At 42.3% G+C, this 24394-nt stretch overlaps 1 protein-coding gene across 12 annotated transcripts in view; it reads right to left on the bottom strand.

Moving 5' to 3' along the window:
* The window catches only part of inpp4ab (inositol polyphosphate-4-phosphatase type I Ab), a 64900-nt gene that overhangs the window by 33718 nt on the left and 6788 nt on the right, over positions 1-24394 (bottom strand). For 11 of the 12 annotated variants that reach the window (XM_015946635.3, XM_054747596.2, XM_015946638.3 and 8 more), the window contains 5 exons: positions 4657-4885; positions 4537-4581; positions 4178-4296; positions 3392-3508; positions 3173-3252 (listed from right to left, as the gene is read on the bottom strand). In XM_015946635.3, the coding sequence (XP_015802121.3) occupies positions 3173-3252; positions 3392-3508; positions 4178-4296; positions 4537-4581; positions 4657-4762 (467 nt within the window). In that variant the 5' untranslated portion in view covers positions 4763-4885. Of the gene's footprint in view, positions 1-3172; positions 3253-3391; positions 3509-4177; positions 4297-4536; positions 4582-4656; positions 4886-22985; positions 23624-24394 lie in introns of those variants that run through there. The other variant, XM_015946631.3, reaches the window with a different exon arrangement.

Raw genomic sequence — 24394 nt, 5'->3', positions numbered from 1 at the left:
GATTTACGTTCCTACCCTCACCATGGTCACGAGCTTTGGGTAGTGACAGAAAGAATGAGATCACGGGTACAAGCAGCGGTTTAACCTGAGCATGCTTGAGAGAGGTGGGAAATGTACTGGATGTCAGTGAAGCGTTGATCACATGTGTGACTGCTGCGGCTACTGTAGGAGCAATAGCTTGGAGCAGCTTAGTCGGAATGGGAAGTGGGCATGTAGTAGGGCAGCTGCACGTGAGAAGCTTGGACACACAGTTCTCAGTGAGAGGGGAAAAAGAGGTAAATGAAGCAGTAGGGCCTGAGATGGTTGAGCTAGAACGAGTTTGTGGTAGCGAATGTTCAGGAGTGGCCAGTTGAGTAAACTGTTTGCTTATAGCTTCCACTTTGTCAGTGAAGAATGAGGCAAAGGTGTCAGCTGATAGATTGTTGGTAGGAGGTGGAGATGGAGGGGTGAGCAGAGTTTTGAATGTTGAAAATAGTTTCTGAGAGTCAGTAGAGCTGATAATTTTGTCAGTGTAGAAAGCTTTCTTTGCATCAGTGATGCTGGCAGAGAATGAGGAGAGTAATTCCTGAAATTTCAATTGATCACCAGGATCTTTTGTTTTGCGCCATTTTTGTTCCACAGCTCTAAGATTGGTGCGTAGAGACCGGAGGGTATCATTTAGCCAAGGGTGCGACTGAGAGGATCTAGCAGGTCTAGTGGCTAAAGGGCACAAGTTATTAAGACAAGAGCAGAGTGTGGAGCAGAGTGACTCGGTGGCATCATTCACTTCATAAGCAGAGAATGTGCTGGGAGATGGAAGAGTGGAGGCAACAAGAGAGGAGAAGTGGTTGGGTGCCAGATTGCGGAGGTTGCGGCGGAATGAGACCATTGGGGAGGAAGCAGTGGACCTCCCTTGTAGAGTCGTGCTGAAATGGATGAAGTAATGATCGGAAAGATGCAGCGGTGTGACAGAGATTGTGTCTATGGCACAGTTTCTGGTGAAAATGAGGTCAAGTGCTTTTCCAGCTTTGTGAGTTGAAGGACTTTGTACTAGTTTTAGATCAAATGATGACATTAGTGACAGGAAGCCTGATGAGCTGGGATTGTCCAGGTGAATATTCATGTCCCCAAGGACCATTGTGGGACAGTCGTGCTCAGGAATGGAGGAGAGCAGGGTGTCGAGTTCATCAAGAAAGTCTCTGAGTTGACCTGGTTGGCGATATATGACAACCAAAAATAATTTTTTTTCCGGTACCGTTACCTGGATGGCATGGTATTCAAAAGAGTTGTATTTAGTGATGGGTAGAAACTGACTGTATATCCACTTGTTGGAAATTAACATGTCCGTTCCACCACCTCGGCCAGATGCACGTGAAGTATGGGAGAAAGTGTGGTTAACTGAGAGAGCAGATGGGGTAGCATTGTCACATGGTTTGATCCAGGTCTCAGTGAGAGCCAGTGCATCAAGTGAAAGGTGGTTTGCATATGCGGTAATGAAGTCTGCTTTGTTTACAGCCGATTGGCAGTTCCACAGTCCCATAGACAGGTGGGTGTCTTCGGGGGGAGTTGGTTTTAGCGAGCGGAGGTTTTGAAGGTTGCAAAAGCAGTTTGCTGTGTGTGACCTTCCTCTGAAGCCAGTGATCACAGGTATAGGATAATGGCACATTTCGCAAGGTGTCGATGGAGCAGCGTCTGGGTCGTTTGTTTGCTCTGTGGACACGCGTAGGTAGACACGTATGTCTTCACACCAGAGGGGCTGAGACACAAGGGCTGACGCTTCATTTATGCCACCAAACTTATGCTGTGCTACTAGTTGGAAACAGGTGTTCATGCACCAGCTGATTGCAATGGTTGAGACCTAGATCACCTGATGAGTGCTTTCAGAGAGGGGAGAAACAGCTCGTTCACAGCCCCTGATTGCACTTATTGTTTTCACTTGGCCCAAACCAGAGCTACTAGACAACAGGATAACCCACAGATGAGTTTCCTTCTCTTTCCCAATGGAAGATAGTGCAAAGCAAAAGTTTAAGAAGACAAAAACAAGCACTAACAGACACTCAAGGCCCTTCGGTGCAGATTCAAGTCTGCGGAGAGAGAAGTCTGGGCCTCCCTGCTTAGGTGGCTGCCCCCGCGACCCAACCCCGAATAAGCAGCCGAAAATGGACGGATGCATTTTTAAAACATCAACTGTATACCACTGCCAGATAGGGAACATGATTCCATATTACTGCACCCCTAATGCCGATAGAGAATTGGATTATGTGAGCGGATAGATAAATTTACATTAAAATACATATTAAACCGTTTGGGTATTTGTCCATCAGATAAGATTTTATAAATGAAGACACGTATTTGAGAAATGCTCACTTGATAAATAGTAAAATTTTAGACAATTTTAATTTATTAAACATTGTTTGGTTCACATAGTTTAGTTGTAAAATGAAGCCAACTGAGTTTAAATGTTTGACATTTTTTTATTTAATAATAATAAAAAATTCTTTCTGATATCAGAGCTGAGCATTTCCAGAGTGTGAAGTGAGAAATTTTACCGAAGTGTTTCTTTTTGTTGTTGTTGTTGTTTTTCAAACAACGAGACGGATAATTCAAGCTGATCAAAATGTCCAATCAGAAGAATTCCCTTTAAGACTTGGGTGGATTCTACTTTATAACAACTGTGAGGATTCAAATGAAACGAGTCTCCATGAAGCATTCTTGTTCTTTGGAGGTTTCACCCTGATGTTTCTATAACTTTCATCACTTTGGTTTTCATGAGAATTTGTTTAAAAAATCAACTGAGTAGACTCAGCTGGCCTAAAACTGCCTAGCTTCATTTGCATTTCCTCCTGGGAAACGGAGTCTGCCAACAAGGATACTGGCTCCTAGCTATATATTTATACTCTTTGCCTAAGACCTGTTATTATTTAGTAAAAATGGGTTTGTTATTTCATCTGACATGACTTTTAAAGTTGATGTCACCAGAATCTGCTCTTTTCTGGACGGATGGACTTGGTAAGCGCCAGAAAAGACCCGAGTCAAACCATCTGGTTGGATTTACATTTGAGATCAGTAATTTAAACTCACACACCTGAAACATCCTACCGATTCCAACCAGATTCTCTATGACTGAAACATTTTCTAAAATCTAGCACAAAACCAGGAGCAACCAGGTGATCATGTTGAAGTGGAAGCATACCTGAGCTCCAGCTCTAATCTGTGGCTCTTCTCCTGCAGGAGTTCCTTCACAGAAAACAGCGCAGAGCCCAACATATACATCTGAGCACAAAGAAGGAAGAAGGGTTAACTCGTCTTCACTAGCAGTTTGTGGATTTTCCTAAAGAAACTCACTCATCCACGACTTCCTGATGTCTAGAGACGAATTAAACGCGGCACTAGCAAGGAAGAGGGCTAATACCGTGCTCTGGGAGCGGTCCTTCACGTCGTAGACAGCCAGCTTCAGCTGCGTCTGCTGGTTGATGTTGGAGTCCTGGAAGAAGGCTGTGCTGCTGAGGAAGATGGGATTGATGGTTCCCTGAGAAGACAATAAAAAACAACTTTAAACAGACAAACATTCAGACGAGCCTTTACTAATACTGAAATGTTTTCCTTTCATTCATTTTTCAAATACTTTAATTTCCTTAAATTAGTGTCTATTCTAATCTGTTGCAGTCAAAACCTGTTTGATGATCATTTTACGTACACGCATTTATTTCACACTTAAGGTCTACGACCTTTGTTTGCATTTTAAACTCATTAAGCAGTTAACTGTAAGGTTGTAGCATTGTTTATATACTTTATCATTGTTTTTTATTATGTTTATCTTGATCTTAGTCCAGAGAGGATAATAATTTTTATTGTATGACATTTTAAAGCAGAAATTAATGAAAATATTTGATCTCAAACAGAAAAAGGAGAAAATAAGTTGCAAATTACAAAGAAAAATTACACTTTTAAAAGAACATGTGCTACTTTTTGATTTTAGATTAAGAAAAATTGAAATATTTATCCAACAAACTTCTTCTTGTTCTACATCTGTGAAGGTAAACATCCCACTGATTTTAATCCGAGCCAACCTGCTGACCTCAGGTCAGTCAGAGGATGAACACCAGTTGAAATCAGCCCCTGTAACACGTCACGTTACAGAATCTGAGCATCTCTCAGGTTGTTTGGAATCAGGATCAGCCTTGACTAAGAGTCTGACCTCTATGACCTCGGTCTGGGAGTGTTTGGTCCAGAAGGCCTGGGGTGGCGTGGTGCAGCTCACTGCTACGAAGCTGTTGGGCTTTCGATCCATAGAGGGAATCACCAGGCCTGTGCACGCTGGGTGAGGATAAAACACACACACATAAATCACTCAAAACACAAAGAGGTTCAGGTAACAGTCGATAAACATTTTTCTCCCTAGATCCCTGTGTGGAAACGTTTAAAAGTTTATTTTTAAAAATAATAAATCTCATTCTGCCTTTATCTCATATTAAACCGTCCTGCTCCATCACAGGTAACATTAAATAATGCTATAACAGACGGCAACGGTTTGGGTGAATATTGTCAAAAACTCACAAATACTGAACTCCAGCACAGGTTCGTCTGGGTCCTGACTATTTCCTGCAAAACAACCAACAAACACAAGTTTTAGAAAACATAAACATGGATGACGACAACGAGTGATTCGTAACTCACCCGCGAGAGCTAACCCGATCATCTCGTTGGATAGCTCAAAGGTGTTGGCCCGGTACACCGACCACGGCCTCTGGGTCCGCGAGCCACGTTCTCTGACCCCCGCCATGCTGGTCCAGGAAAAGCGGGCGCCGGTGGGAGGCCCTCACACACACATGCACACACACTCCCATGTGACGCAGTCCTCTTCTTGTGCAAGACCCCGGTTGATCCAATCAAAGCTTCATCACCCCTGAGAGCACAGAAAAGGACGATGGGAATAGTGACTGGTAGGAACACTGGTGGTTTCTAACTGCATTATCCTGCTGGAAGTAGCCATCAGAGGATGGGTACATGGTGGTCATGAAGGGATGGACATGGTCAGAAACAATGCTCAGGTAGCCCGTGGCATTTAAACCATGCCCAGTTGGCACTAAGGGGCCTAGTGTGTGCCAAGAAAACATCCCCCACACCATCACCACCAGCAGCCTGCACAGTGGTAACAAGGCATGATGGATCCATGTTCTCATTCTGTTTAAGCCAAATTCTGACTCTACCATTTGAATGTCTCAACAGAAATCGAGAGTCATCACACCAGGCAACATTTTTCCAGTCTTCAACTGTCCAGTGTTGGTGAGCTGGTGCAAATGGTAGCCTCTTTTCCTGTTTGTAGTGGAGACGAGTGGTACCCGGTGGGGTCTTCTGCTGCTGTAGCCCATCCGCCTCAAGGGTTAGGGTGTGGCTTCACAAATGCTTTGCTGCGTTCCTCGGTTGTAACGAGTGGTTATTTCAGTCAAAGTTGCTCTTCTATCAGCTTGAATCAGTCAGCCCATTCTCCTCTGACCTCTAGCATCAACAAGGCATCTTGGCCCACAGGACTGCCGCAGACTGAATGTGTTTGCCTTTTCACACCATTCTCTGTAAACCCTAGAAATGGTTGTGGGTGAAAATCCCAGTAACTGAGCAGATTATGAAATACTCAGACCGGCCCGTCTGGCACCAACAACCATGCCACGCTCAAAATTGCTTATATGGCCTGTATTTCTTAGGTGTGTTCTTGCTGTGTCTTTGTAAATCCATGCTTTCGTTCTTTTTTAAACACAGAAACAGTTTTGTTTACCTGTTTGTAGCTACGGTTTCGCCGACAGCTGCCGGCTTCTTCAGGCTGACGCTCAGTCGTAGCTACAAACAGGTAAACAAAACTGTTTCTGTGTTTAAAAAAGAACGAAAGCATGGATGGCCTGTATTTGTATAGAGCCTTCATATGGTCCTACAATCCCCCCCCCCCCCCCCCCCCCCCCCAAGGCGCTTCACAACACAATCAGTCATTCACACACACATTCACATGCTGATGGGGATGAGCTGCGATGTAGCCACAGCTGCCCTGGGGCCCACTGACAGAGGCAAGGCTGCCGAGCACAGGTGCCACCGGTCCCTCTGACCACCACCAGCAGGCATGGTGGGTTTAGTGTCTTGCCCAAGGACACAACAGCAGAATTCTCTGGTCGGAGCCGAGATCAAACCTGCAACCTTCTGATTACTGGACAACATGCTCTACTTCCAGAGCTTTCTTTCCCATTCTGACCTTCAGTTTAGAGATCCGGAGATTGTCTTGACCAGGACCACACCCCTAAATGCATTGAAGCAACTGCCATGTGATTGGTTGATTAGATAATTGCACTAAGGAGAAGATGAACAGGTGTTCCTAAAAATCCTTTAGGTGAGTGTATATTTTAAGTGCAGCCCTGGCCACCTTAGGCCATTGCTTTATGATAAAAGAAGTTTGTTGCATTACCAGACTTGTTTTTTATTGATTCTCTGTTGCAAACAAACATTGTTTGTTTTTGTCCGACTTTTAAGAATGAAAATATTGCAGCAATGGTGCTGCAACATCTTGTTTAAGTCACATTGCTGTCTGTTTAGGTTTGAGAGAGGAGGGCTTGGTGACAGAGCGTGCTTGGGTCTGTGTTTTGATTTGTTGGGGGTAAGTAATGACTCTAGAAAAAAGCTACCCAATAGGCTATAATGAAAAATTGGAAACTTAAAGTTTTTATTGATCCATTTGTTTTCTATTGAACCACATGTCTACTGATCGACATATATTGTTACTGAATTATTGTCCAGCCCTATGTGAAACCTAGGTTCTGTACAAAGGGTTGAACAAAAGAGAACAGGAAACCTAGGAGCTTCTTTTTATACCAGAAATTTCCTTCTCAGGTGCAACTACGAGGACCTCCATTTTGTTGGGATTCAAACTCAAGTTTTGAATGCCATACATGTTGTAGGGATCAAAGGAACAGCGCTAGGCTGGTTTAAATCCTACCTGTCTGATATATTGCATTTCGTAAAAGAACAAAACAAATCTTCTTCATACTCCAGGGTTACTTGTGGAGTACCACAGGGTTCAGTGCTTGGACCAATTCTTTTTACTATATATAAATGCTTCCAATTGGTAAAATCATTATACAGCATGGGATAAACTTCCACTGTTATGCTGACGATACTCAGTTATATCAATCCATTAACCCTGATGAACCTAATCAGGTAGGTAGATTACAGGCTTGTCTTGAAGACATAAAAAATTGGATGACTTAAAACTTTCTGCTTTTAAATCAAGACAAGACTGAAGTTCTCATCTTTGGACCTGAAATTCAGAAAAGTAAATTGCTTAGTCAATCACTTGACCTGTAAGTAATTAAATTAGTCTCCGAGAACAAAGTAAGGAACCATGGTGTTATCTTCGACCAGGACATGCCATTCAAATCCCACATTAAACAGGTTTGTCGGATTTCCTTTTTCCACCTGCGGAATATTGCTAAGATTAGATGCATCCTTTCCAGGAGTGATGCTGAAAAACTAGTTCATGCATTTATTACATCTAGGGTTGGACATCGAGCATCGATTGGAACCGGTTCCAACTGTTCATTTTTCCTGAATCGCTCATCGTTTTTTATTTTGATTCCTTGTATGCCAACGGAAGAGGAATCCGCAGCCAATCTCCGTGAAAAATAAACGTGATCTACAAATTGTGATCAACGCTTTTCAGAGCTGATCACACCAGCTGTCTGTGCTGCACCGAGTCCCCCCATCCACATATAAACAAACGCGTCTGCCGAACTTTTACACCGTGATGTAAACTTTAACTACTGCAGCGTAGAGGAAACTTGTTAAAATACGTCAACACGGTGGATTTAATAGAAGCTTTAAAGAACAAACTCTGGACGGTGTGAGGTGAGTTTGTCTCACTGCAGAAATAAAAACACACACGGAGCGTCAGCAGTCAAACACGGGGGGCGTCAAAAGGCTGAACAATAACCTGTAGAATAATGAAAGTCATCATGCTAGTGCAGCTTATCTGTGGTGGACCACACCAGCTTCTGCCACAATAAATAATAATAATAATAATAATAATAAATTACACACAAAGATGTAAACATTTTAATTTCCTTTCTGAACTAATTCTGTTGAGAGTTTTAATGTTTAAAATATGGTGGATTGTTACTGACAGCAGCTACATTTGTTTCACTTCCTGTTCTGACTGAATGCTGCTGCAGCATGGAGGTGTAGTTCTCAGTCATCCTGGACATGATCATCCTGAGTTTTAGCTGAAAACAGCTGGACGTTTCTGGATATGTTGGAGACATTTAGCCTCTCATCCCAGAGGCTTCTTCCAGACGTTGGTTGTGGTCAGAAACAAACACACTGGTTGGGCTGCAAATCTTTCTTTTTTTCTCCAAAACACATTTTTGTCTAAATGAAGGTGATGTTGTTGTTCATAGAATTAAAATTCATGTTGAAGTTAAGATTATTTCATCAAGTAGGACCTGTGGTTAGCTGGCTCATGTAAAGCATGTCATGTCTTGAAAGAGTCGGAATCGGGAATCGATAGGAACCGGAATCGAAACGAGGAATTGGAATCTGAATCGTTCAAAATCAAATGATGCCCAACCCTATCAAGACTGGATTACAGTAATTCATTACTCTCAGGAAGTCCACAGAATGTAGTTAAAAGTCTTCAGCTTGTCCAAAATGCTGCAGCTAGAGTTCTGATGAGAATTAAAAAGAGAGATCATATCTCTCCTGTCTAGGGTTGTCACGGTAACCGGTATAGCGGTAAACCCCGGTAAAAAAGTTGACAATAAAAATAACCGTCCAGTTTTTAAAAAACTAAATTATCTCGGTGGGTTTACCGTGGCCGCGGTTTCGGCGCGGTGACCCTTACCAGCCACCGTCGCTTCAGCTGAAGTTCCCGCGCACACGCACTTTTTAGTTTGCAACCAAAACTTTGAAGCTGAAATAATGGCCGAAGCAGGAGACGGCAGCGCCCAGGACATCCATCAGCCCTCAAAGAAGACTAAATCGGAAGTATGGGCATATTTTGGATTTCTGAAAAATGCTGAGGGACAGTTAATAGAAGACTGCTATCCCGTTTGCAGAACGTGCAGGAAACAAGCGTCTGCAAAAGGCAGCAACACTTCAAATCTAATGGCACATCTGCGTGACCATCACCCACGTCTCTACAGCCGGTGCAAGGTAAGTTAACATTAGAATTTTAGCTTAAATGCATGACGTGAGGACTTTTGGTTGAGGGAGAATGCAACGAGTCACTATATACTGCAGCCGCAGCGTCCTCTGCCAGCATTTAAACCGTGTCACGGACACCCTGTTGCTGGATGAAGCATCTTATTTGTTGATGATGAAGAGAAATATACAATTAGTTCCTTGTCATTGATTTGTTTACTTATTCAATGCCATTTATACTTGAACATTTGGATTTGATTACATAGTGTAGTAGTTATTTTAGTAATTTGTTTAAAGTGGCTATTTTAAATACATATATTTTTTTAAGGTTGACTTGTACAGCGCTCAAGTCAAGTGTGGACTGGAGTTTTAGATTTTCATTTTGATAATGAAGAAAACAAGTATATGAGAAAACAAGTGGTGTTTCTTTGATTTGTTTACATATTGTTTATGTTTCGAATGTTTGGATTTGTATAATTTAAACCTGCACTGACTACTGTAACATGTTCCAGAAAAATAAGCTATTTGTTCCTTTACTTGTGAAAAGTTGCACTTTTGCTAAGGCTTTGTGTTATTTTAGGTTTAATAAACACTGTTAAACCTTTTCAGAACTATTTCAGTTTGTGTAGAACAGGACTATCAATGCTTTCTGAACATATGCAACACCGTTTAAAAAATACCGCGATAATACCGAAAACCGTGATAATTTTGGTCACAATAACCGTGAGGTTAAATTTTCATACCGTGACAACCCTACTCCTGTCTTAGCTTCCCTACATTGGCTACCTGTTAAATTCAGAATAGATTTTAAGATCCTTCTTCTCACATATAAAGCTCTTAATGATCAAGCTCCATCATACATCAGTAATCTGATTGTTCCATATGTTCCTAACCGAGCAGTTCGCTCTCAGACTGCAGGTTTACTGGTGGTTCCCAGAATATCTAAAAATAGGATGGGAAGCTGATCTTTTAGCTATCAGGCTTCTCTCCTGTGGAACCAGCTCTCAGCTTTAGTCCGTGAGGCAGACACTTTGTCTACTTTTAAGACTAGGCTTAAAACATTTTTATTTGATAGGGCCTATGGTTAAAATCTGATGTTAGCCTAAATCTGGACAAGTGGGGGAGTAGAGGGAGGTGGAGTGTACAGTCGGTAAAGACGGCTCTCCCTTGCCCTGCATCCAACATGCCTTCATCTAAAAGGCTAGGTTATCCAGAATTATCTCTGTAGTTATGCTGCTATAGGCTTAGACTGCTGGAGGACACACTGACCACTTTCCACACTCGACTACTTTCTTCTACAATCTGCTCTTTAGCTGCATTATTTCCTGCTATTTCAGCTGTTAACTGTTTTTCTGAGTGTTTTTCTCCCCAGAAGAAGCTACAATGGTGTTCTGCTGAGCTGTGGTATCTTCATGGAGGGGGCCATCGGCTTGAACACTGCTGCTAACCATTTAAACATTCTAACTCTCCTGATGATAACATTTTACTTTCTTTAACAATGAATGTGCTACTACTAGTTTACTCGTTTAATTATAGATTCACTAGGATAAATACAATAAAGTTTACCTCTCACCAAATAGAATATTTACTAAGCAATCACGGTGTAACCATAGAAACACTACTTGGTGTGTGTGTGTGTTGTGTGTGTGTGCGCGCGTGTGTGTGTGTGTGTGTGTGTGTGTGTGTGTGTGTGTGTGTGTGTGTGTTTCTGCTCTGTCTTCTCGATCCCCAGTAAGTCGTGGAGGATGGCTGCTTATACTGAGCCAGGATCCTCTGGAGATTTCTTCCAGTTAAAAGGGAGTTTTCCTCTCCACTGTCGCTAAATGCTTGCTTAGTATGAGGAATGCTGTAAAGTCACTGACACTAGTCAATGACTTGATGCAATTTGTTGAGTTCCTTATATAGGAAACTTTTTTCTGATTGGCTTAATGAACTGACCTGTATTGGAATGTTTAATTATGCGAAGTGCCTTGAGACGACTCTTGTCATGATTTGGCGCTTTATGAATAAGCATGAATTATATTGAATTGAAAGTCATTTTCATTGTACCATTGCTTGATTTCAGACAGGCAGGTGATCAGTGCAGGTAATTGATTTGAGCTCATTTGAACCTGTGAAACAATATAATTGAATGTCATCAGTGTAGAAGTGGTAAGACATATCACTGAACTTATGAGCCACAGCAGAGAGGTGCAACAGGCAGATAACTGTAACCTTTGCAGAGTCAGCAGGCATCAGAATGTCACTGGACACCCTCAGTTATCACCCTTTCCATTTTTCTTAGTATTTAATCACAAAAATTTGTCAAAAAATGGGAGAAACACTTTCGTTTTAAAATGTGATAAGCGAGTAGATGATTAAAGAATTAAATAATAAACATATGACTATGGGCTGCGCAGTGGAGCAGTGGTTAGAGCGGTTGCCTTGCAGCAAGAAGGTCCTGAGTTCGCTTCCCAGTCTGGGATCTTTCTGCATGGAGTTTGCATGTTCTCCCTGTGCGTGCGTGGGTTCTCTCCAGGTACTCCGGCTTCCTCCCACAGTCCAAAAACATGACTGTTAGGTTGATTGGTCTGTCTAAATTGTACTTAGGTGCGAGTGTGTGTGCATGATTGTTTGTCCTGTGTGTCTCTGTGTTGCCCTGCGATGGACTGGCTCTCTGCCCAGGGTGTACCCCGCCTGATTGCCCGTTCACCGCTGGAGATAGACCGCTGGGGGCATCATCCCCCCCCACGGCCCTACGTGGACAAAGCAGGTTCAGACAATGGATGGATGGATGGACATATGACTATAAAACAGTGTTACAGTTACTGATTTTATTATTATGAATGAAACTACATAAGTAGAAACAAGACAACAAACATAAAAATGTGCAAAGACACCAAAAAGTGTTGAAAAGAGCTGAGGTTTAAACATATTGACTTTGTTAGAAGACTAATTAAAGGTTTAAAAATGCATGAATGCATTCATATCACCTGCTGCCGTTTATATCAGGTTTAAACATCGATCATCTTACGTTGAAAAGTAATGGATTTATGGTTGATTTGGTCAAATCTTAAAAATAACTTTAGGTCTGATCTGTTAACACTCCGTTAATTACTCAGCTACCAACAGATCAAACTTCAGCTTAATATCCATAACAATTACTAAATAACAACCATAACCCTGATTAGCTGTGGCAGCCATCTTGATATACAATTTCCATTCAAATCCATCCAGTGGTTCGTGACATAATTAGCTAGTGGTTGACTTAAGAGTCTTTTTGTGTTGATCCAGCTTCAAAGGTGCAGTATGTAAGATTATAGTGAGAATTTTGCAGTGAGAAAATCCCAAAAGAGTCTAATGTTTCAGTCATTTTGGAAGGAAGGTCCTACTGAAACACGTTTCATATCCAGCTAGCTGCGGGTATTGCCAGTTTATCTCCTTTCAAAACAAAGGAAGGAGGGACGTAATTACTGTTTACCATTAAGCCTGATTCATGCTTCTCCGTCTGCGTCAGTGCGGGGACACGCAACGTCCCTGCGGGCCTGCTGGAGAGCTCCGCAAGGACGGACGGAGTCGAGCTCCCTTTTCTAAACATCCGTCAGTCGAGACGGACAACGCAAGCTTGTGATTGGTCAGGACGCCGCTGTTGTTTACAGCGCTGCCATTGTGCCCTCAAAAAAATAAAGAGAGCCGAGGATAACAAGCGGCAGACACGGAGAAGCTTGGAGAATACCTCGCGAAAAAACTCTAAAAACATGAACGTTTAATTCCCCGTGACTGGAGGAGTGAAAAGATGCGCAGCAAGCGTTTTATCTGTGGACAGAAATGACAGGAAACGTGGGTTTAGAGGTGGGGAGTGCATGAACGTGGGGAGGAGAATGAGAGACAAATATGTCCGTGTTAAAAGTCTCTTATATACACAAAAAACATAATATAAACACACGATCTTGGACCGGATACATGACAGGATACCACAGAACAGCGCTACGCCCTCTGTGGTCCTGCCGGGCAATTGCTTTGCAACACTCTCCAGGAGACGGAGAAGTATGAGAGCAAAACGCTTCCGTCAATCCGTGCATGTCTGTCCCTTGCGGAGCTGACGGAGAAGCATGAACCAGGTTTAAGTGAGTGCGGCGTTGTCGTATCTCCTGCGAGCTAATACTGCAGCGCCGACAACTTTAATTTGACGGCGGCCAGCAAAAAGCTCCAGAGTTGTTAAAAGTGGTTGCAGTAACCACATTTTACCACTGCATGCTATTTTTACTTCATTTCGACATAATGCACCTTTAAGTCCTTAGTGGTGTCTTTGGTTTGATGGGAACCTCTTTAACTCCAGTTGGATCATCCATCCATGTGTCCTTTACTACTTCTGTCCCACTTAGGTAAAAACCAATTAACCTATTTGCAGTAAACACAGGGGACAGCAGCCAACTCAGGTGGAAAGGTCTGGTCTAACAAAACACACGTGGAGATCTCCATTTGGACTCTAGTGAGCTCCATCTGTTACACAATCATGAATTCACCAAATAAAACTTGCCCACAATTTCTAAATCCTCTAGAATAAAAGTCAAACTACATGTAATTGATTTACACGTTCATCAGATATTTAAAACATGAGACAAAAATGTTAATTCTCCATGTTTGAATGTTACAAAACATCAACATACAGAAATATATTTTATATATAAATTACAAGTTATATTTCTGGGTTAATAGTGGGTGTCCTACTTCCTGCCATATGTGGTCCAGGACTGAAAAGTGTCCCACTTTGGAAGTGCCCCACATGTGTCAAACATCTGCAGGGTGTTGTGCATGAAGGAGAGTCAACCTGATTTACATCTGAATTTGAATTAAGTTTGCATGAGACTGAACATGAAGCAGAACTAGGGGTGATACATTTTAATCACCATCAATGGCATCGTTGATTCTGTCTATCGATCCAATTCCTTATCAATTCCAGAGTAGTTAAACAGGTGGCAAAAGACTAATAGCACACAGTCTCCTGCATTACAACATGATAAATAATCAGTTGTACCTGTGTGGGTTAGAAAGACCTTTCCAAATGTTCTGCTCTATGCTCGCTGTGAAGACAGAGTCGTCTTGTTCGGTGCGGTGTTGCTGTAGCTTTTGTAGAGTGGGACAAATCTCACCACAGATCAGACCTTTGCTGCTGGAGCCCGCTAGTGTGGAGGTGTATATATGAGGTAAATGATGCTAACATGATAGTGTTTGTTGATTAGCTACCTGCAGCATTAACAGGAGAGGACGTGCTAACATCACCGCTGCTGCTGCGTTGATATTCACCAGTCCAGAGCGGGTCAGAACACCTCATTAACTTTAATCTCGTATTTTGTGCCCAAAGGCTTTTGTATACTCATGATGCCTCCTCCCTTGATGAAATATCTACTTTGCAATCATTGCGAGTTACCCTGTAGTCCTGCTTTCTTGTAAAATATAAGCAAACTTTAGAGTGTCTGTGCCGCTTAGACGCCATGTTTCCTGCTTCTGTAAGCTCAGCAAGGTGTTGGGTCAATTCCCACCCCTAAGCAGAACAAAACATTTTTATGAATACGAAACAAAAGTGAAGACAGCTTGAACATGATTAGAGTGTTTTAACACCTGGAAGTGTAAACAGAACCTTCAGAATAAAAGTCTATCTCAGGTGGCCGATTAAAACAGAGAAATCTGATTATGGATAACTGTAGGAGGAGTTGGAGACAAGTTGAGAAATAGTTAACAGACTTTGTGAGTAAATCAGAACAGTAAAGCAGTACGCCTCCTGGGACCAAATCACACACACTGAGCTTGGCAATGGTTTTGGCTTGCTTTTAGCACCGCCTAGTGTCTGTTTAGTAGAACTGAAAGCAAAATGCATCACCTCGCTGTGTGTTTATCTTTTTAACACCTTAACCAAAGAGCTGAAGCGTCTCCCGAGCCTTCCTCAGTGTCTACAGAAGTGACTCATCACTAAATTAAAGAAATCAGCTGAGTTCATGATCTAAAATTTGCAGGAAATGAGCTGAAACCAGCGCCAGGTATATCAGCTCCATTTTTTCTAAGTCCAACAGATCGGACCGGCAACTCTGAAGTTACAAGTGGAATATTCTGGCCACAAGGGGTGATAGAGGCTGGGTGGCCTTTCAGTAACCCAGTAAGGACAATTTTAGCACATACTAACTGAGGAAAATGTTTTTAAAATATGAAAAGTTGCATAGTGTATCTTTAAAGGCACACTAAGTAACACTGACATATTTTTAAATGGTTCTCTTGAGTCAGTAGGTGCTAAAATGACCTTTACTGGCTTTTATGGTCAACTCACATACTGACGTCTATTCAACGTGATTATCCTGATTATTTTGACTTTATTTGTGTCAATAAAGTGCTTTCTCTCCTAATTTGTTGATTACTTTCTGCATGAAACCGTTTTGATGTGAAAAGGAAAAAGCCCCATTTGAAAAACATCCCAATACACTGAAAACCAAAAGACAAATTTGTCTTTTATAAGATGAAAAGCACACAAGCAATCCATTTAAGCCATTTGCTCTAAATACACAGGTGAAGATCAGATTTGGTACACCTAGAAGAAAGTTTCCACCCTCTAAGCCAACTACAGTAATATTTTCCACTCCTGAAGCCAAAAACCTGAGAGAACTCAAGAACTGTTCTCTTATCAAAAACAGCCTCCTGTGCTCCAGTTCAAAGGTTCCTTACAGCTAGGATTTCCTATCCACTTGTTTACCTTTAAATGGTCTAGTGGGCACTGGAGAGTAGAAGTGAAACCAAAAAGGTATTACTTGGGAACTTTGGAATGAAAAAAGAACTGTTTATAAAAACCAAGCAGACTGATAAATCATAGTCTTGCCTCTTTTTGCCAAATAAGGATGCGGCTTCAGATTAATCCTGCATTAGTGTGTGTAGGTTTGTGTGTCACGTTAACTGGGACACACACACACACACACACACAATTTAGTAAGTGGATTTTGGTTTATTAGACATCTGAAAAATCCACATTTCCCCTCATCCTTGAAGCATATTATCTATGTTTTATTTTGAAAGGACACAAAGACCTTTTAACTTCATGCTGAATCTAGAGGACAAGAACCATCTGCTGTTATATCAGATGAACAACTTTTTTTATTTACAGCACATAAGCCAGACTTGCAGAGTAGGATCTGTGTCCTTAAATCCCAACAAAACCACAGCGATGACTCACGTTTTCCTCAGTGAGATCATTTTTGTTCCAGAGTTTTGTTTAAGGAAACTTTGGAGAGAAATTTTGATTTATGAACAGTTTATCCTGCCTTCTGCAGCTGCTCGCAGACTGAATGTGTTTACGCGTTCTGTCTTTAGGCAGAAAGGACAGATTTGGGGACAGAGAGGAGACACAGTCTAGCTGACCGTACAAGGAGAAACCCACAGCTTCTTCTCAACCAGAAACACAGAGGAACCATAGAAAAGTCTAAATGTGGTTCCTTATCCAGGCATGTAAGGAGAAAGTGTGAGCTGATATGGAACTCAGGACCTGATGAATACAAAAGCAGTTAAAACAGGAGCTGTGTGTTCAGAGGCTGCTTTCCCTCACAGCACCAGGGTTTGAACTAAAAACGTCAACAAGCATCAACTGTGTCATGAACACGTCCCCCGCCGTGCTCTGGACTGGGCCAATAACAGAGCGTCTGTACGAGTTCACCCTCAGGGATCAGCATTAAAATCAGGCTTGAATAATGTCCTCAGAAGGACGGAGCAGCTGTGGGCTTTTCACATGAAAATGAGCATCTCCTCGAGCTTCTACCACAGCCGTTTCACTGCTTCATGATGGAACTTCTAGAGACCAAGCTGGATAATAAAACCTTCCCACGGAGGAGTGTGGGAGACTGTGTGTGGCTGAAATGAGCTTCACTTCCTTCTGTTGTTAAAGGAAGTGTCCTAACAAGAGTTTGACTCATAATGGCATCTTGAGTTCAGGTAGCGTGATGTCAGTCAGGCTGCTCAAAAAATGGTGGTTTAAAAAGAAAAACATGACAACATTTACGCCTACGCTGCTCTCAGAAGCAGATGTTATGTCCAAGAGATGGAAAAAAGTCCCCAAATGATGAGACGCTTGGTAAAATAATCCTTCTTTAAAGGGGACGAAGAATGCAGTTTATCAGCAATCTATATTGCTTCGAATCTCTAAGAAGCTTAAGAAAATTTCTTTTGGCTTTTATCTTTTTCTCGGGCATTTTTCAACTTTCTAATTTAAAAAAAGGTAGGTCACACACAGCTTTGGCTTTTTGTTATGCTACTTTTGACCACCCAAGCTGTCTTTATTCACAAACAGCAAGAAAATGTTGGTTTAGACTCTTTGTCTCCTTTGAAATAAATGTAATAAATGTATGAGGTGAACATGATAACGTGATGATGATAATTTGCAGCTATTTGCACAAATCATCAGTCCTCCACCATCGTAATGATGATAATTTGTTGACAAGGTGGCGAAACGAGGGCCCAGGCAGGACTCGATGCCCAGACTCCCAGGTGAGTTGCGCGCGCGCTAACCAGCTAGCCAAAAGGATATCCCCCATGGCCAAGTTGCCAGGGCGCATGATCAATCAGGATACAGTGACAAGATGCTCACCCTGTCACAATAAAAACCTTCGCTGTCCTACCTGTTTCTTTCTAGGAATAATAAACCATTTTCTAATGGTCCTGTAGTGAACTTTGACCTCTGGTGTTGTAACTGGGACCAGTGGAGCCTCACTCAGCCTTTCCACGGGGTGCGTACACTTAGAATAAGTACACGCCACTTACGGCTGGGCGATATGACGATTTTAGACAGTTTTACGATCCACACATCTGACGGTCTGTCATTTTTGAGAGACCGTTTTATCACGATTCACAGCTCTGCTGTTGAATTTCTGCCTCTGAATGAAAAGGGAACTTACCCCAGGCGAATGACACGCCTTTGTTTGACCCTTAACCAATCAGAGTGAGTCATAGTAATATATTAATGCCCCGCTTGTTTTCATTTGTGTGTGAACAAACATGGCTTCGGCCGCGGCTGAGCGACAACGAGGTTTTCGTTCCGAAGAGGAACGCAGGGTTTCCTTAGCGCGCGGCGCTAACAACTTAGCGACGTGACATGTCTCGGAGAAAGCGTAAAAACACGTTGGACGCTTCTTTTGAAGCAGGAAAATAACACCGCTTCTTAAGCAGAGCACGACGTCGCCTCGGCTCGTCCACCCTCTGCCGAGCCGGTGTCTGTACCGGACTGAGCTCGGTCACTGGGTCGCTGGAGCTGCCCCGTGACTGCCTGATGGAAAACCAGCGGGTTTCATCAGACTCGTAGTTTCTTGTTTTTGTTGGGGACCCCCTGTATTTTACCGCTCCCTCCTGCAGTCTTCCCCCATTAACATTTAAAATGATTCTGTAAACTCCGTGTATCAATAGAAACAATCTCTGCCTCTGCCAGCTGCAGTAAATGTAGTTTCCAAATAATAAGAGGTGCATTCATCTGTGTACCTCCTTTGATCCGCATTAGTGATATTCTCAGCACCAGAACAGTGAAGAAAAGAAAGATTCCTGAGTTTGTTATAATTTTATTTATTAGGTGCATCTAACCTGTTCTAGTTTTCTCTTAAATGAGATCAAATCAGTGCTTCTATGGGTTGTCTCCTCTCTGCACTGGAAATTTTTACTTTGAGACTTGTTGCAGAAAATATTCAGAATGCGCAGTTTTTGCTTAACTATCCACTACATGAGCAACTGGGAGCTACATAGTATTTTGAACAAGTTAATGTTTACACAATACGTTTGCAATTGACATGTTTGCACTTTAAATATGTTTAAGATTTTAATTTATGTTAAGTTACTTGAAAAACGAGAAAAACAGATTTTTGTAATTGTTTCTCTCAGGGCTTTTATCATCTCTGGTGTGAGTTTAAAATATAAGTGTGCTAGCACTGTGCTGATTATCCCTAATATGAATAAATGTTTATTTATTCAATGTTTATCTTCTTTAATACGCAATTGAAGTTTTGCTATTCATGGATAAAAAATCGTGATAAAATCGAAATCGCGATAAAATATTGGAAAAATCGTGATATTCTATTTTTGCCATATCGCCCAGCCCTAACGCCACTAGATATTTATGTGTTGGAGCTAACAGTGTAAAATACACTATAATTTAAATTATTATAACTAAGACAAACTAGTACAATGTACATAAAATTGCTTAGTTTATTACTGATTAAAGTGACGATGTGTATTTCCCTGGCGATAGCAGTACAAACCTAAATCATTACAAAAAAGCAGTATTTATGTGTTTGAGTAAGACTTTACCAACGGATGGCCATTAGGGTCAAAAATCTCTGGGAACGCAACCTCCAGCAAAATGACAAGCACACCAGACTCCCTTTCATCACTGGCAACAAGTGAAGAGGTAAAGGTGTAAAACAACAACGTTTATGAATCATAAAAGTTTTATAAACGTTTGTTACAAATCAGTAAATGCATCTTGTCCTTATGGGCTCCCGTAGCAGTAAACATGGTGTTTAACATGGCATCGCCCAGAAACTTAGGGTGTTTCTCTATGTCAAGGAACCTTGCCTTGATGTCTTGGCCCCACCCCGGTTGCCTAGGAGATACGTCATCAGGAGCCGCCAAGACATGTTCCAATGTTCATGTTCTACCGAAGCGTGTGTTCTCCATTTGTTAGCCGTTTAGCTAGCTGAGCAGGGATCTATGGGAGGTGTCTTGTAGCCTAGCCTTGGTCAAAAATTACCCAGAATACATCGCTGTATTTTCAAAAGGATGGCAGATCAGAAGCCGGCAGCTACTTCAGGGGCAAATTTCAAGTTTAAAAGAAAGTCAACTAATTTAAAACGTTTTTAGATCCAAAGAAGTTATCTGTGGTTGGTTAGTTGCTTATTAATTGCAGCTTCGGTGGCTAGAGGGTAATAACCAAGCCCCCATAATACTGGTATGAAAATGATGCAAACACGGGAGTAACAAAAATTGCTGTTCCACCCTCAACCACTAGGGGCTGGTGCCAGAAGCGAGCAAACCCTCATTGACTCCCATGTTAAAAACACCAATTTCACAGCAGAAATAAACAAGTTTACAGCCTGGTTCCAAAACATGTTTTAGGTTTAATAGATCTAGTTTACACTCATAACAACTCTGAGGGGGGTGAATTTTTTTGTCACTCTTCTGTTTAAGTGTATTAAAAGCCTAAAATTCAGAATAATTAATGAGCATCAGACCCACGTGACCACAGAGCTAGCTCTGGGGAAAGGCCTCAGTCTGAGCCTCGACCTCACCTGAAAACTGTTCCGCCATTTTCAGTTTCTCACCTTAGACCACATATGTCAGAGTCAAGGCCCGCGGGCCAGATGCGGCCCGCGGAGCATTTTTATGTGGCCCGCGAAATAAATATCAAAAATATATTAAAACTGGCCCGCTGGCCGATTTTACCGCAAAGACTTCAACTCCCATGATGCTTTGCGGCGTCAGCGCGGAGCCGACTAAGCCCCCTCCTTTGTGTTTTTTCCAGCACCTGCAACCGGTGTCTGCAGCTCCGCCGTCTCGGACAAACTACACTCCTCTCACTCGGCACCGAGTTCACTCAGCTGTTTTCTGACGTTGAAGCCCAGAAACGGAGATTCTAGCCGCTCAGTAATGTGTTCACGACTTAAAGAGAAAGTTTTCCAACTAACATCCAGACAGAGCTGATATAACTCCAGCGAGCAGCAACACGCTCAAACCAGCACAGCTCTGTGGCTGCAGTCGTGTTTCCTCCCCGACACACAACAACGCGGTCAAGCTGCTCAGACATGTTCATCAGCACAAACCTATGTGAGCACCTGTTGTCATCTAATGTTGTCATTATTATGATGAAGATGAACAAAACAACAGGAGTCTCCTCCTCAGCTCAGATCAACCCCATGATGCAGGTATCTACAGAGGCAGTTTTACCATTAGGCATAGGTAGGCGGCCGCCTGGGGCCCCCTTGTGTTGGGGGCCCCCCTAGCCCTGACCGCCAGCACCCCTCTGTTAATGCCTCAATATTCTTATTACCAACCTGTGGCCGCAGACGGGATTGGACATGCGCACTTCTCATTACCATAATTCCTGAACCGTTCAAGATATCATTAAAATTCCAAAAGTGCTGAAAAGATTAAAAATGGGGCTTTCCGTGCATATACAATACATTACGGTAGCCACCGGGATTCCCTGTCTTGAGCGCACCAAATCACAACAAAGATTCTGAGACGTGCTGAGTTTGTCATCCAAAATGCTCCGTTTTATAACTTTTGAATGGCTGATCAGATCCAGGAAATTCCAACGGTTCCTAAAAGTACATAAAAGCAGCTTTCCAACGATCTGGGTTCATATATATTCACCTCATGAGTTACCTTTGAACTGCAGTTCTAAAAGATTTACCGACCACAAAAACAGCGGAGTGCTCGCTGCTTGCCGGCCGCATCAGTGATCGGTGCGTCACCGGATGACAAGGTGATGTGCCCCGCTCCACAGCAAAACGCATCAGGCGCAAATAAAAGACAGAAAACATCAAAGGAAATGAACTGACATGAACAATTGCGTGTTAAATAATTTGGCAACACCTGATTGTTACTGTGGCCGTGCTCAGGAGGCAGATCTACCGACCACAAAAACAGCGGAGTGCTCCCTGCTTGCCGGCCGCATCAGTGATCAGTGCGTCGGAGGACAAGGTGATGCGCCCCGCTCCACAGCAGCGAAACACATCAGGCGCAAATAAAAGACAGAAAACATTAAAGGAAATGAACCGACATGAACGATCGCGTGTCAGTACCGACGCTCTGGCAGAGCGCGTTGGCCCCCCGAGCGCAGGAGCTTGTCACCTGCTGACAGCAGGCTGCTGTCTTTTCCGAGGGCTGCATCTTGCCGGTAATTATCACGTGACAGCGACTAGTCGATGACAGGCATAAAAAGTCACTATAGTGAAGTCGACTAGTTCATACAACTCCTATTGCTCCCCAGTGTTCTGCAGCGCACATTCTCTTTGAACTTGATATCAAATTTTCGCATCCTCTTCATCTCCGCACGGTTAAAGTTACCCTCGCGGTCTATCACTGGCAAATCAAAAGTGAGACGATGACACAACCGCCCCCGTACTTGCTTGTTACCACATTCCACCCAGCCACAATAAGAGACCAGCCATTATTCACCTCCGCCGACTCCGACACCGGCCAAAATTGGAGGCCCGGCCTTTAATTGAATACTGGCCTGTATTAGAGGATTTACGGTAATCAACTCTCTAGTTTATAGCAGACAACAAAATCTTTTACACCCAGATTTCACAATTTCTTTCAGATACAAAAGTTCTGATAAACATCTAGCTTACATCACACCACCTACACATCACACTCCATCACTGCATATCCACTCCATCACATCTCATTGTTCATATCTTGTCATGTATAATCATTAGTTTAGAAAAGAATAAAAATCCTTTTTAACTATATACTTGACTGTCTGAATTAATACGAAGTGTGTTTATGGTCCCTGAACAAGTAACTATAACCTTCTGATTAAACGTTCAAAGATCAATCAGTTTGATGCTTCATATATATATGGAATTATCACATTTTACTGGTCAATTAATTTGCAGTCGTCACGCTATAAAGTGTGACCGCTAGTTTACTTCGGCTACGGAGGTTTGACGCGTTTCTTTTACTAGTTAAATAACACTGGAAATCTAAACGTGACTTATTTTCAAAGCTGAAAGTTTTGAAATGTTTTACACTGATAATGTGTTTGACTTCCTGTCTGACTCGATCTGAATAGCTGAGCATGCCGCATTGTTTAAGAATAGCTTCATAGTCACCTTTCTGGCTTCAGCACAGCTCAGAAGCACATAGAATGACGGCGCACTTCCTCCCAGATCTTCAAACCCAGATGCGCATCGAGCCCTAAACCAGCTTCGCTGCACAAACCCACGACTGAAGGCACAGCATCGGTGTTTCGAGGTGACGAACAGGAAGTTATAACGCCCTGACGTTGTCCCCGAGTACAGCTTCTGCCTGTAAACATGCTGCAGATGGCGTCATGAAGCGGAGACACTGCAGCAGCAGGAAGGCATTTCCACTTCCTCACCCTTCATAGCTCTCTCAGACGGCTCGCTGTCTCGGAAACGCTCGAGTTCATTACCTCTGTGTCTGCTCTGCAGCAAAAACACCGTCACTGAAGCTAAAATAATAAAAACACTCAAAAACAACAAGGATCTTTACACATTGCAATAAAAAGCTCTCTGAATAGGAGGTCTTGACTCATTCACAGGATAAAAGCAAGGAGTTTGGTGCATTTTGTTACTCAAAATGAGCAACTGGATAAGCAAATGTTGTTTCAGATTTAAAAAAAATAAGTTAAAAGATGCTTAAAATCTCACACTTGTGTTCAAAGAGAAAAACCTTGACACAGTTTAGTTTCACCTGGAGTGGGGGGTGGGGGGTGGGGTGGGGGGCAATGTGAAAAAAAAATTCATATCATGATTTTGTTTTTGCTAAATCACGATTTTATCATGATTTTTTTCTATTTTGACAACTCAGATGTTTTGGAAGTTTTTTACCATTAAAATACATAAATTTCAAATAATTCTCCTCCACAGAAAATAGGATAAAAGATTTCAAAATCCTAACACACATCTTATAATTCCATCATCTTTCTCTCTCTATCTACAGTTGGGAGTTAGTGAGTGATACACGTCTCAAATTGAATTATATATTTATAATTAATGTAAAATAATTTAAAATCTAGAGGTGGCTCATATTCTATCATTCACATTATTACCAGTAATTATTTCTTGTCCAGATTTTTTTTTAAAAATCAATCATGTTAAGCTAAATTCATGATGCATCCTTATCTCATGCACTCTCCAGTCAGAATTACACTCCTTATTACACTCACTATTTGTCCCTCACCGCTCTCTGTAGCTGTTTCCAGATTACGCGGGAGAGAGGTTTGGCATAAACAACGTTCCGGTTGGCAGCCACAGCGAAAAGGCTCGCTAAAACACACACAAACGTCTCCAAATAACAAAAGTCACAAAGCTAAATGCGATGTTTAGAGCAGAACATCGACCCAGAGGTTCCCTGATGGAGCAGACGAGTGGGAACACACTTAACGCAGACCGACTACTACATCACAGGCTGTTCACCTGAAGAGACACGCTACCTCTGGAAGTTGTTGTATTACTGCTTATGTTTACCTGACAGTCAGCTTGTAAAATATCATTAT

Source organism: Nothobranchius furzeri, chromosome 2 (assembly GCF_043380555.1).
Source record: "Nothobranchius furzeri strain GRZ-AD chromosome 2, NfurGRZ-RIMD1, whole genome shotgun sequence".
Taxonomy (NCBI): domain Eukaryota; kingdom Metazoa; phylum Chordata; class Actinopteri; order Cyprinodontiformes; family Nothobranchiidae; genus Nothobranchius; species Nothobranchius furzeri.
Note: the sequence above shows the minus strand (reverse complement) of the source record. Positions and strands in the feature narration are given on the sequence as shown.